The sequence below is a fragment of the Toxorhynchites rutilus genome, chromosome 3 (genome assembly GCF_029784135.1).
Source record: "Toxorhynchites rutilus septentrionalis strain SRP chromosome 3, ASM2978413v1, whole genome shotgun sequence".
NCBI classification, from domain to species: Eukaryota; Metazoa; Arthropoda; class Insecta; order Diptera; family Culicidae; genus Toxorhynchites; species Toxorhynchites rutilus.
Genome location: NC_073746.1, coordinates 75434653 through 75448346, shown reverse-complemented (window position 1 = coordinate 75448346; position 13694 = coordinate 75434653). Strand labels below are relative to the sequence as shown.

General features: G+C 40.4%; 1 protein-coding gene across 10 annotated transcripts in view; it reads right to left on the bottom strand.

Moving 5' to 3' along the window:
* Nucleotides 1-13694, bottom strand: part of LOC129775282 (protein timeless) — a 34951-nt gene that overhangs the window by 9289 nt on the left and 11968 nt on the right. For 2 of the 10 annotated variants that reach the window (XR_008742911.1, XM_055779812.1), the window contains exons 2-14: nt 10654-11661; nt 10402-10598; nt 10017-10342; nt 9811-9952; nt 9520-9738; nt 9387-9455; nt 5544-5764; nt 5273-5471; nt 4550-5213; nt 4291-4491; nt 4095-4230; nt 3862-3903; nt 680-886 (exon numbers count right to left, since the gene is read on the bottom strand). Coding sequence is in view for 8 of the 10 variants with exons in the window: in XM_055779812.1 (XP_055635787.1) it covers nt 680-886; nt 3862-3903; nt 4095-4230; nt 4291-4491; nt 4550-5213; nt 5273-5471; nt 5544-5764; nt 9387-9455; nt 9520-9738; nt 9811-9952; nt 10017-10342; nt 10402-10598; nt 10654-11398 (3368 nt within the window). In the remaining 2 variants the exon portion in view is untranslated. Of the gene's footprint in view, nt 1-679; nt 3811-3861; nt 4031-4094; nt 4231-4290; nt 4492-4549; nt 5214-5272; nt 5472-5543; nt 5765-9386; nt 9456-9519; nt 9739-9810; nt 9953-10016; nt 10343-10401; nt 10599-10653; nt 11662-13694 lie in introns of those variants that run through there. The other 8 variants (XM_055779814.1, XR_008742912.1, XM_055779815.1 and 5 more) reach the window with 8 other exon arrangements.

Below are 13694 nucleotides of genomic sequence, written 5' to 3'. Positions count from 1 at the left end.
GAATGTTCGGAAAGCTTGTTTTCGACTTACAGAAGAATGAAAAAAAGATCTACATGGTGGAGTACGAATTCGAGTTTGTATCATTGTATGCACAAAAATCAAACGCAGTCCGACGCGAGTATAACTTTGAACAAAGCCTAATGAATGCAGCCAACAATTTCTTCAATGGCCACTGGCGAAACAGCAATCATAGCACTAATGAATGGTAACTGAATGAAATAATGTGTAACATCGAACAACTTTATCAATGAATCGATTTCACTTTGAATCGATTAATCAGGCAAAAAATTGTAATGAAGAGAATAAAAACAACACAGCGCCTGCAAAAACCGGAGGCAGCGAATTGTTTGTTTATAGCGTGAAGGAAAAAGCAATAAAAGGCACTCATCGCAGATATAGAAAATCGCGTACAATGGCACAAACCAGTGGAATAGGTCAAGGCCCGAGGAGCTTTCAGCTAATACAACTTAATAAAGATATAGTTTGCTCTCACAGTTACTTTGTTTTCTCATCTGAAGGCACTCCTCCTTCTGAAATGTGCGGAGGAGTGGAAGACGTCGGATCCGCAATTTAGCCCACTTCCTAATCAATTTCAACATTTAGCTGTTGTTCGACATTTGTGGCTAACTCACAAGCATACCCTCGTCTCGCTGTCAATAAGGACATGGGGGAAACTTACATCATATCGTCTTGCTCCACAAGAACAGGTCCATCGCAGTGATCCATCTCTTCGTTGTCATTCGACTGCTGCAGCTGCAGTCCATCGGTCAGCTCATCATGCGAGGCCTCCATCGTGACGAGGGAATGGAGCACCGGTGATCTTCCGCTAGGGCTTTTACTCGGATGGGCTACTTTCGATGGCCCTGGCAAATTCGTGATGCGTTCGCTAGAAGCGAATTGATTGGAGTGTTAGATGATTATGTTAATTATTCAAAATGGTTAGAGAATGGGAAAGATTCTGAATTAAGTTTCATTGGAAACACGCGCATCATCTATATTGGATGCTTACAGTTACCGTCAGTTTGAAACAATTACATAATATTTTTGAATGGCCCTCGGTGTATAAAATTATAACTTAAGGATCAAAAACTCATATTGCAAATAATAAATAATAATAAATAAAATAATAATAAATAATAAACAACCGAATTTACCCAACCTCTTCGATTGTTTCAAATCTTAAACCTAAAATAACAATTGTCAGTATCATATGACTATTTTTAATTGCGATTTTTTTTTGTAAGAACGTATCCACTATTTTATTCTCAAACTTGTGACTCGAAATCTAACTATCTGATTTAAGGTGTGGTGTATGAAAAATTCCTAAAATACCAGTAACTTAATTTTATAAATCTACTAGCTGACCCGGCAAACGTTGTTTTGCCAGAAAAATTATTTCTAGTGAATATGTTGGTTGTTAAATGAAAAATAACTAATGTATTGTAAGTGTGTTTAAACGTTTTAACGATCTACATATACGTGAAACATTCGTTACTCTTGTGTTTGACATATCGAGGAATAGAGCGCCAAGTCGATGACGATTGAAAAAAAAAACACAAACCATTCTTTGTATTCCATTCCCGATGTATTTCATTAACGGATTTGAAGTGAAAAAAGGAATATATTGTTGTCGTAAAGTAGACAAATTAAATGAAGAATATCAATATAAATTTCGTTGTTGCAAATGTATTTGTAGCTCTTCATCAAACCACAGAACATTAATATGAGCATTGAATGTTTTGCTCAGCTGAAGCGAATATGGCACTGCCGAACGATTTTCCATGTCAATGTCTGCGTTGTTAATTTTTATGAATGATTGTCTGTCTCTATCAGTTTTTAGTCGTTGATATATTGGACATCTACCTAAGGTTGCGGTCGTGTCGTTGGTGAAATCTTTAAGAAAATGCATTGTACATTTTCCATCTGCCATGCGAAGCTTCAAAAGTTTTAGATTACCACACGGTCATGAACCATGTTTGTGGTAACAATATCGAACAATCACCTGACCTGACCTGGAAGCAATTTTAAGTTGTTGAAATTTGAATGAAAATTTTTATTCGATGTTGTTTCAATAGACATAGTCCTGACCCTAACTTAACTATTTATCTAATGATCTTCTTGCATTTCAACCAAAATATCATTCAGAATATACAGGGTTTTCCATTTCGGGCTTCCAAAAGTATACAGCCCTGCGCTGACAACCGTTTGACATAGCTGTCAACCAAAGCGTGATATCGTTAGTTGAATGCCTGCCATTTTTCAATATGGATCGTTTTAGCATCGCACAACGTGTTAATTTTGTTAAATTATACTATAAAAATGATGAAAAACCGGCAAATGTTTTTCGAGCACTACGGACGGATTTTGGTCGTCATGGACGGCCTACAGAGCACACAATCGTTAATGTAGTGCGTTAATTCGAACAAACTGGACTGGGTGAACGAACAACAGCAGCAAAATGCTGAATTTTCGCATCAAATTTTCTTCAGCGATGAGGCACATTTCGAGCTCGGTGGCTATGTGAACACCCAAAATTTCCGTATATGGGGCTCAGAAAATCTACACGTGATTGTTGAGAGGCCATTGCATCCGCAAAAAATCACTGTTTGGTGCGCATTATGGTCTGGTGGAGTCATCGGGCCGTATTTCTTTGAAAATGAGGACGGCGAGACGGTAACTGTGAATGGTGAGCGCTATGGCCGCTTGTCAACCGATTTTTTTTGCCACAAATTGAAGATAAGGATTCGGATGACAGTGGTTTCAGCAGGACGGCGCCACGTGCCACACAACACGAACGAACATGGCCATATTGCGAACGAAATTTGAGGGACGCATAATTTCGCGTTTTGGTGATGCCAAAAATCGGCTCGAAATATCCGGGCAACACAATATGAGCATCCTGATTTTTATTTCCATTCTCCCTGATTTTTTAAAATAATAGTTGACAACCCTGCCTGTCACAGTAACACATGAAACGTACTATTTATCAAGGCGCGTAGAAGTATATCCTAAGCTGGGCCAACTTGCTAAAACCAAGACGGGTCTATGGTACTAGGTGAGGCCGTTTCGTCACTAAGTTGGTTAGGGGAGCGGTATATGAAAACAGTACGGAAGAAAGCAGAAGGGAATTATATGCTTGTAGCGTGAAAGAGACAGACTGATCACGAGCGAGCTTCGCCATTAGCGTATTGTGTATTGTTTACAAACAAAACACAGTAGACTTCCAAGATGGCTGAAGAGTCGTTTTAGCAAGTTGGCCCACCTTAGGATATACTTCTAGGCGCCTTGGCTAAAACCACTCTTCAGCCATCTTGGAAGTCTACTGTGTTTTGTTTGTAAACAAAACACAATACGCTAGTGCCGAAGATCGCTCCTGATAAGTCTGTCTCTTTCACGCTTCAAGGAAATAATTCCCCTTCTGCTTTCTTCCGTACTGTTTTCATATACCGCTCCCCTAACCAACTTAGTGACGAAACGGCCTCACCTAGTACCATAGACCCGTCTTGCTATTTATATTTCCCCTAATATCATCCCCGATTTGAATTTTGATAAAATAATCAATTTTAAACTGACAAAAAAACCCCAATCAACTGGTAGATTCTCTTCTGGTGCAGTCCGTGAATGGGTTCGCCGAGATTGAGCTGAAAAGTGGAAAGCGAATTATCAATTGTCATCCAAATTGAAGAACCACGAATCAAAGGCAAGCGATGAAGAAATCGAATCTGGAGAACTCCCTTCTATCGGCGAAACGTGTATGAACTCGTCTGTCGTGGGATTGCCATGCTGGTAATTACAAATATGAATTCATCACTACAAGAAAATCAATCATACCGGTCAAGAATATGACGAATGAAACCTCACCTATTCATGGGTCCCCAACTGAGAGTGACATCTGTTGCACATCTGCGGTAAAACATTAGCAGTTATTGATGGTTCAACTATCTGCGTAAACTGGGAATTCTCATTCTTATAGAAAAATATGAACTGAAATACTGGGCTACATTGGGCAATAGTAATAATCACCCTAAACCTTATCACATTGGGGGAAATATTAGGTTTCGATTTCAACAACAATAAATCAAAAAATCATTAACCTGTTAGTATGTGTGGATTCATCCATTCTGTTGGAATCATCGAGGTCATTCTCTGATGTTTGCCGCGGCTCGAATTGCGTCCGTTTTTCCTCGAAGAGTTCCTTGTTGCGTAATATCCGTTCATACTTGGTCATAGCTAATTTTGAGGGAGATGAAATAAATGACAATATACAATGAAAGACCTGACGCCACCTACATTTTGCCAGTGGTCCAAGTTTTAGCGCAGTATCGTACAAGATATCCGCTGTCCAAAATTCGGGTATCCGGATGAACATCCTCTTTGCATCCGTTGGCATGTGGAAGCCGAGTTTATGTAATAACAAAACAAACGGTTGATACGACAGTATGGCAAACTGTTCTTGGTTCCACGGGATAACGGGAATGCATTTCTTTTTTACTGTAAATCGAAATTCGGGTTCGTTTGATATCATGCTCCCAGAGTTGAAAATACTCACTTATACAATGGTAGGAAACCGGTTCCAGAACACCGGCATCGATCAGAGCGTTGATGTTGGAATTGTCACGGAAATTGTCACTGCACAGTTTTAACTTGACGAGGTAGCAGTCCAACAAACTTTTCTGCAACCACACGATCATTTTACCCTTATTCTCCTTCAACAATCTGTCACGCAAGACCTGCAGAACATCACGTTGGGTTTCTTCCATTAAACAAAGAGAACCAGCGAAACGCACCTGAATGTCATCGATCGCCCTGGAGGATCGACTGCTATTGTCAGACTTTTCGGATGCCACCGAAAATGCCGGTGTCTGTACATTCCGCTCGTAGTCCGGATTCTCCACCTTCATTAACTGATCGTACTGCTCGAAGCTGATTATGTCCTGCTCCCACAGCTGCTCGATGATGGGCACACGGAGCTTCTGCTGATTGCCGTTCTCTTGGAAAAGGTTCGATATATCCGCAATCAAACACTTGCTATGTTGACACTGGACGTAGTACCACTGTAGAGATGTTTTCTCCTCTTGGGTCCACGTGCTCAGCCGATTTCTTGAACATATTTGTGTGCTTATTTTTGGCAACCCAGTAGTCATCGCCAATGAACCCGAGTTACGAGTGCTGATGAACTTGTGGATCACGAATTCAAGTAAATCGGACCAATCCTGGAAGATATAATTGTGTCTTAGGAAACAGAACTTCGAATTTACGCTCAGCTGCTCACCTCACATATTCCATACTCGGTATCACAAATCTGAGAAAATGCCTTCAAGATGATAGGCTGGAACAGTACATCGATTTTGCCAAGATCGCCCCCCACATGGTGCATCATGGTGAAAATGCAATCGTTCACAAATGCTCCATTATTGCGGAAATCTTCCAGCAACAGTCCATAGTGGTGCATGACTTCTGCTGAAGCAAATCTGGATAGAAATAGAAGAAAGAGAAACATTAGCTAAACCTTTATCTTTCCTTCATTTTGCTCGCATCCGTACTGCTCAATGTGCGCCAACAAATCCTCGGAACTGGCACCCGTATGTTCTCTCACAGAGTCCAACAGCAGCAGCAACATGTGGTTGGTCACAATCAAATCCTGCAGGTATTGCTTGCTTTGCAGCGCAGGATTGTAGCAGCGCAGTAGCAACACAAACAAGCACTTCAGATGATCGATGCTGCTGATTTGGAACTGGAGCAGCCGCAAACTTTGCTCATCCTCCTGAGATGAATAGAATGAAAATTAAAATATAAACTCGATTTGAATGAAGGTTGTACTTGGAAAAAAATTCAACACTTTCTTCTGGCGTAGAAATACGTCTTTCATTTCTGCACCGGGGTATAAGTTTAATGTTTCGAAGTCGAGAGCGTTACATTTGGAGTGCAAGGATAATCATTTTCTTCAGTTTCTTGACCCGAAAACTTGTTTCAATAGCTTCAAAATTACTTTTGAAACAGGCTTTGAAATCACACCGAAATTATCTGTATATAAGCGGATGCTCGCTCGGGAATCCACTCATTTGTGATTGTGCAGCGATTGATGTACGATCGGCGGAATGTGTTCCCCTAACACAGACTTCAAAACAAAGGCGACTCGAAGAGGGTGAAGGCTCTTATATAGAGGCGAATGAACTGAAACGTTAAAGCCTCCCAAAGCCAAGAAGAAGAAGAATAAGAATAAGACTCTTTGAAATGCAGATGATATCGTTGGCAGTGTCAACACCAGTACTTTTCCACTGGGCGAAGTTCTGGACAGTTCGGTGGATTTGCTGTTTTTGGCACATATTATATTTGACCTCATGTGCATTGTACCATTCCAGGATGGATTTTGCATAGTGACAAGTGGCCAAATCTGGCCAAAACAACGCTGGAGAGTCGTGGCCTCTTATGAATGGTAGCAACCGCTTCTGGAGACATTTCTTCTCTTAGACATCTTTGTTGATAGTGCCGGTAGAGACGAAAGATTTGGATTTTCGGCCACAACTGCATATGGCCTGCCAAACCAAGTACTTTTTAGAGAATTTAGACTGCTTCTTGGTCCGGAAACACTCGGTCACGGTATTCCTTCGCATTGCAGTATAAAAAGCAAGACCCGGAAGCTGTTTGAAGTCTTCGAGAACATAAATTTCATCATCCATTATGCATGGTGCATGAACATTTTTGCAAAAACTGGGTGTATAGCACGGCTTTTTGCAGTGAAATTTTGCTTATCATCACGATTGGGCACCTTTTTCACTTTGTACGCCTTCAGTCCATGCCTCTGCTTCACTTTTTGTACATATGATTTTGATTTTCCAACCTTTCGAGCCACATTTGGTCGGTGTTAAGTCAGAGCGGACCAAGTCGCAATATTAAAAATTTCGAGTTATTGATTGCATTAGGTTAAACATTTTGTAAGCTACATTCCACATTCATCAGATTCGGAAAATCACGCTTACTACTACTACTACTTACACGGAATAACTTATCGAAATTGGTTTAAACATCCAATGAAGACCCCTTATAGCACCGAACTTTTTCTCGAAATCATAAAAATGTGACATGGTCCGTTCTGACTTCACACCGACCATTTCTAACTGAAAGATTGGGATGTTTCTCAAAAATGGCAACCACCTTTCGCTCCATCTGTCGGGAGCATACTTTTCGATTTGTTCCGCTTCCAACCTTCCGATCCACAGTTAAGTGCTGGTCAAACGATTTGCACACACTGAACACGGTACTCTTCGGCAGTTTTAGTTTTTTGGCGAGATCGCGTACCAACAGTGTTGGATGTTGCTGCCGTTCGCGCAAAATGCGTTTGCGTACTTCCACTTGATTGGACGCCATTTTACCAAACTGAAGAAGAATGTAAACATGTTGGACATCGAAATAAAGAGAAGGATTTCAGCTGTCATGTAAGTGAAATATTTCATTAATTAGTGAAATATTTCATAAACTACACTGAAAGAAAAGTGTCCGAAATTTAACGTGGACAGGCTTTAGTTTCAGCGCCGTGCCTATCGTCGTCTTTTGCGATTTTAGAAATGCTCAAATTAGTAGCATGATTAGTGTGCTCTCGAATTATCTGAAACGCAATCTTGGATAAGGTCGACGTGGACGGCGCTATTCAAACCTTCATGAACATTGACAGGCGTGTTCCTAAGAAAAATTGACATTCATTTACTTACCAACCGTGACAAACCACAAAAAATCGACGGCTCATAACCATCTCCCAATCTTCAAACAACATTATTTGCAACTGAACTATCAGTACCAAAGAGCAAGGACACGATGTCATGCAATATACATACGTGGGGTTCAAAGAAAATTTAGAAGAGATCCTAAATAATTTTGAAAATACGTCGATGAGCAACGTAGAGAGTCGGGACTTCCGTTATATATGTTCCTTAACGGACAAGGCGCGTCTGATGTTCAAGGGATAGGCAACGTTTTCTCAGCGAAGTTTTCAAGCGTTTTCTCGAATGAGAGTATTTTTCAAAATCAACTCTCAATGGCCACAAGAAGAGTTTCACTACAGAACAACTATTTTTTCCGCAACGATGTCGTCGATTCAATGGTACAATCAGCTTTCAACAAACTGAAATCCTCGAAATCCGTTGGACCGGATGAAATAAAATAAATAATAAATTTTTATAAAATATTTGGCCAATTATTTAGAAAATCAGTATATTGAACTGCAAGAAACTGCTTTTATGTTTTGGAAAAGATGAGTTTCCACGATACAATTGAAGTTCTTCTTAACATGTCCGTCTTACCCCCGTTTCCCCTACTTCGTTGAAAAAAGTAATATGTATGATTCCTTGTGTGGTGGCTGAGAGCAGACAAACGACCGCAAAGGGTTAGTCAATAATTTAATCGATACGCACAAATCATTAGTTTCTATAGTTTTGTGTATAACTTTTTTATTGCATACGTAAAAATTGATTAAATTTTTTATAAAAATAGTTTAGAATGTAATGTTTACAAGTGCAAAATTTCGTCACAACCTGTCAAGAGTTTATCGAGACGGCTTCCAAGCACTTCAAGCGCAATCCGAACCTTTCGATTCGAAGCGTGGCCAAGAACGTCAATTTCTCCGTCTGATACGTCCAGCAAACAATGAAGCGGGCCGGACTTTATTTTTTCAAGGTAAGGAAGGCGCCTAACCGAACCGATTAACAGAATTTGGTGGCACAATCCCGCGCCAGGAAGCTGTACCGCTAGTACAGCTTGGCGTCCGCAATCAACGGCCTGGAGTTTTTCGTCGTCAAATCCTTATTGTTCTTTCTTTCTTTCTTTCTTTGTTTTTAAGAGGCTTTAAACTTTGCAGTTCATTCGCCTCTACATTGTTCTTATTGTGGCAGGCGATCTGTGGTTGCGGCAAGTTTTGCAACCCGTACGTAACGACCGGCAGCATCAACAGCCAAATAAAAAAAAAGTATGCCTCCAGAATGCCCCTGCTGCTATTCCTGCGGTGATGGAGTGGTACGTAGCCAACGATGTTGTTTTTGCGCCGAAGGAGGCAAATCCACCAAACTCGCCAGAACTTCGCCCAATAGAAAATTTCTGAGCGATTACGGAGGGAGAGTTCCGGAAGACAGGGAAGGTCGTAGAAAATGACCAGGACTTGAAAAAAGATGAAAGTTGAAAGGATGTCATGGGTAGTATTAAGTTCAAGGTGCGAGTATTTAGCCTAGGAGAGGATGTTGGATAAACCATCTTCACTAAAACATAGCTAATGTGTGTTCATTTATTCCCTGAGAGTTTCAAAAATATCCAACTTAAAATGAACTTTTGGTGATCATATTTATCTGTTGAATTTTTTTCGAGTACGGTCTTTACAACAAGGAAAATAGTTGAATTACCTTCGTGAGGTGTGTGCTTTTCGTGTAAGTGTCAATCGCCTGCAGGAGTTCACGGATTGCCGTTATGACCTAGGCAAAACGTAAAGAAAGAGTTAATTTTTCGTTGACAATAACTTATGAAGAAAGTACTCACCAAATGTAGCCGCCTCAGGCAATGATGCGGGTTAGTCTGAGAGGCCACATCCAATTGCTGTAACTGCTCGCACAGTATCACTCCCTCGTACGTCAAATAGCTGATAATGTCGAACGACAGAACCCCGTTGATGTGTTCCATATCGAGTTCCAGCTGAGAAGCGAACTTCATAAAGTAAGTTACCAACCAGAAGAAATGGGAGGTATCAATTCGTAATTGCTACATTAAAGTATTGATGAAAAACAGGTTAATTTTAGTGCACCATCATTATAGTCATACTCAACTACATACCAAATCAGACAACAATTGTGCGTGCAGCTCCCGTACGAGGCACCCATACCCTTTGAGCAGGAAATCAACTGTGAATTCCTTCAAAATGTTAGAAATATCCACATCGGTAGGGTCATGATGCTTCATACCCTTCATATTGATGCTGCGTGAAATTAATCAAAAACATTTCAATAAACTCTCAAACAAACACCGATCGGAATGCTCACATGTTGCTCTTGCTTCGCTTGATCAGCTTCTTGCGTCGGAGCTCCTTCTTCTCCTGGAATGTCATAGCCTTGCGCTGTTTGTTGGCAACGTTGAACCGTTGCTTCTGATTCGGGGGTGGCTTCTGATGCACTGGTTTCACATTAGGCCCGTCATCCTCGTTGCTGGATGTCGAGATAGATTCCTTCTCGGCCTGGGTTCCGTAGCCGCAGTCGGAGTTCTCGGAAAGTGAGGTCTGCTTCTGGATTGGGGCACCTTTGCCGGGTGAGCTTTGGACTTCCGCTGTATCACCTTGTGCAGACGGACGACTTAATTCTGACTGTTCTTGCTGCAAATGAAACAGTAATAAATCGCAAGATTATTTTGAAACTGAACAACAGATCTTACAGTGGACGATTTTTCATTGCTTGATTTATTTGTTTGTGTAGAGTTGGGATCTTGCGTGGGAGGAATTTGTACATCTTCCTCCATGGATTGTTGATACAGTTGATAAGTTTTGATCGCCCTCGTCAGAATGAAATCGTTTTCCTCACTCTTCTTTGGCTGTTCGGCCTCTCCTGACTCTTTTTTGGATTTGCCATTATCTGAAACGAACACAAATAACTGAATTCAGAACCCACCATAAAATCACACAATTACCTTTGTCAGAGAAATCAGAACAAGAATCCGAAATCAGTAAGGGACTCGAATATCCGCTGCATTGCATCGGTGGCGAAGTATTGCTTTCATTGTCCTCTGAGCTATCCGAAAGCGTTGATTCGAAACACAAATCCAGCAGCTTCTGCAAGGTACTAATGTGCTGATCTTTGTACATTAACGCAACCAACTGTGCCATCGTAACGGTCCAAAACGCACGCTGAGGACAGGTCATCAAATGAATCAGCAGCTTATCGATTCTCTCGGTGAACATGTTCCATATAATTTGGTTCTGGAAGGATGTGCCCTGATTAGCGGTTGGATATGAATGCGTCCCAGGAGCTGCGGTTCCCTCCATTACATGCAGAATATTCCTCAGCAACAGTAGACAGCTGTTGATGCTCTCGCAATCTTCAACGGACAGCTTCGTGTTCTGCTTGAGTATGAATCTCATATGGTCCAAAATCGCCTTCGTAGCACTCCATTCTGTGAACGCCTGTTTGCTGGTAATCAACAGAGAATTCAACTCAAAAATGGTGTGCCTCCCAATTTCCGACTTCGAGATCACATCCATCGGTACCAAGCACTCCGCGGGAACGGTCAATTTCACCAGCAACCGAATGGTCGTTTCAATGACCTTCGGATCCTTAGCGTGGATGAGCAACGGAACAATATCGTTCTTGACATTTTGCCCGAATCCGATCGCCCGCCGGAACGTTCTCAGTGAAGTATCCTCCGCAGCCAGCATGCATATGATTTCTTCCAGGGTTACTGAGCGACAGTATCGTTTGAGAACGATCCTGCGAACAGACAAAAGTACTGATAATCTTAGGATAAGTAAGCGCCCGTTGCTTGCTGTTCTATCATGCACTGCCACTGGAATCTGAGTAACGATAACTAAAGTCACCAACCGCTTTCAATATTTGATGTTGCCCACGAGGCTTAAAATCTATATCCTGAGTTAAACCCTGTACATTTGTGTACAAAAGAGTTCACGCAAGACTTGCTCGTCTGTAAGAGAAAATAGAAAAAAAAGAATATATTTTTATTACTCAGATAACAGTGAAAAATCATTTCTAGTTCAGTTTTCAGGAGTGGAATCTTTCCAAAATTTCACCCACATTGTGCTTCTCACACTTGTTGGAAATTACAATTAATAAAATTTTGTCAAATGAAGACACCCTCACCATTTTATTCACAGAGCGAAAACATCTTTAAAATTAAACAACTTGTATATCGCCAGTGTTCTGGCTCCTGGATCAAGGGTCAGTCGATAATTATTGCGACACTTTCAAACTTGCGTAACTATTTTCATGCTTGACCCAAATTAACCAGTTTCGCTCAATTTCCCTTAAAGTGTTTGTGTTTACATCCGCTTAGCTTTGCAATTCTCAGTGAGATTCCGGTCGAGATAGAACAATATCGAAAACAATTCACGAAAGGATTTTGTTCACCCACATACAAAATCCTGGCTTGTCGCATTGCACCTTGGGAAAACTGATGAATATACATATATCATGAGACCGTCTCATGGGCTCTTCAAAGATTTCAGGAACGGATGACAGTGGACCACAAGCCAGGAACTGGAAGGAAAACGCGCAATAAAACGAAAGAATGATGATGGCTTATTTCATACGAAACCCGAACGTTTCGACGCGGGACTTGGCCAAAAAACTTGATGTTTCGCAATGTTTCGTCCAATGGACCATGAAACGATCTAGATTGAAAACGTACACGGTGCAGAGCTTCCCAAACCGGGACGAACACCAGCAGAGTGTTGCCAAAACGCAAATTCTACACAGAGCTGCTAACGAAATACCGGTTCTGGGTCATTAGGTATGAGACCTGCCTCAAAGCGGATTTTGAGCAGTTACCGGGACAGGAATACTTCATGGGTAAGGACAAGTTTGATGTGGATGATCGGATGACGTAAAAGCCGTCGAAATTCGCTTCGAAGTACCTGATTTGGCAGGCCATATGTACTCGTGACCAGAGTTGCCAGCTATAATTTTCAAAAATCAATTCAATTGAATCAATTTTTCAGAATGAAAATAAAAACAGGGAGAATTCAGGATACTTCATATTGAGTTGACAGAAAAGTTCATGTCGATTTTAGGAAAACAAATATATCATTTTTTATAGGCAGAAATACATTTATTCAATTTTATATACAAAGTTTTGTTCCAAAATCTTGCGTCATCTTCAATGCAGCCTGAAAATTCTATCCTCTCAGAACATGTTCGCTTGTTCATTGAAAATTGTTCAAAGTATTTCTATTTTGTCTATAGAGTCGAAGTTTCTTTCCCTAGAGAGAACTTTGCAAGAAACTGAACCTGTGATAATTTGAGGGTGCAATATTCTGTTAGTTAAGATGGTGGGATAGCACCTCTAACCTAACTTCAGAATAGTTTTTCGTGTTATCAAAGAAACACGAAATTTGGCATTGCCTTTATAGAACAAGACATCTAACACTTTGACTAATTCTGGTAGTCTGTGCTGGACTACATGTGCAAAGCACATTCTCCAGTGGAAGAAAAAAAGATCTCGCAACACTCTCCTCAATGTTCAATCAATAAATTCGCGTTGACGGCACTGAGGTTCGTGTTCTGTGTTCTGAAAATCATAATTTATATTTCATGAGGAATAATCTTATAAAATTAAAGAATATGAATGAAATTTTATTTACGAAATACAGGAACACGGTTTTACGAGAATTGTGAAAAGTATTGAACAAAAACCTTATCTGATAATAATTTTATATTATAATTATTGTGAAAATATTAGGAAATGTATAGACAAATGGTTAAATAAGAGTAAATACTACGTGTTAAAAAATTAAAAAAACATCAAGTTATTATTTTCGTTCAAAATATAATGATTGAAAATTGCTTTCGGGTGTGCTAATTTGATAGAGTATCTTTATTCAACGCCAAGTTAAACTTTAAAAAATATCGGTAATGTTTCTCCGATAACGCGAATTCAATGAAATAAATAGTAAGCAGTATACGATTACGGATATTTTTTTTATGTAGGTTCTGAAGACG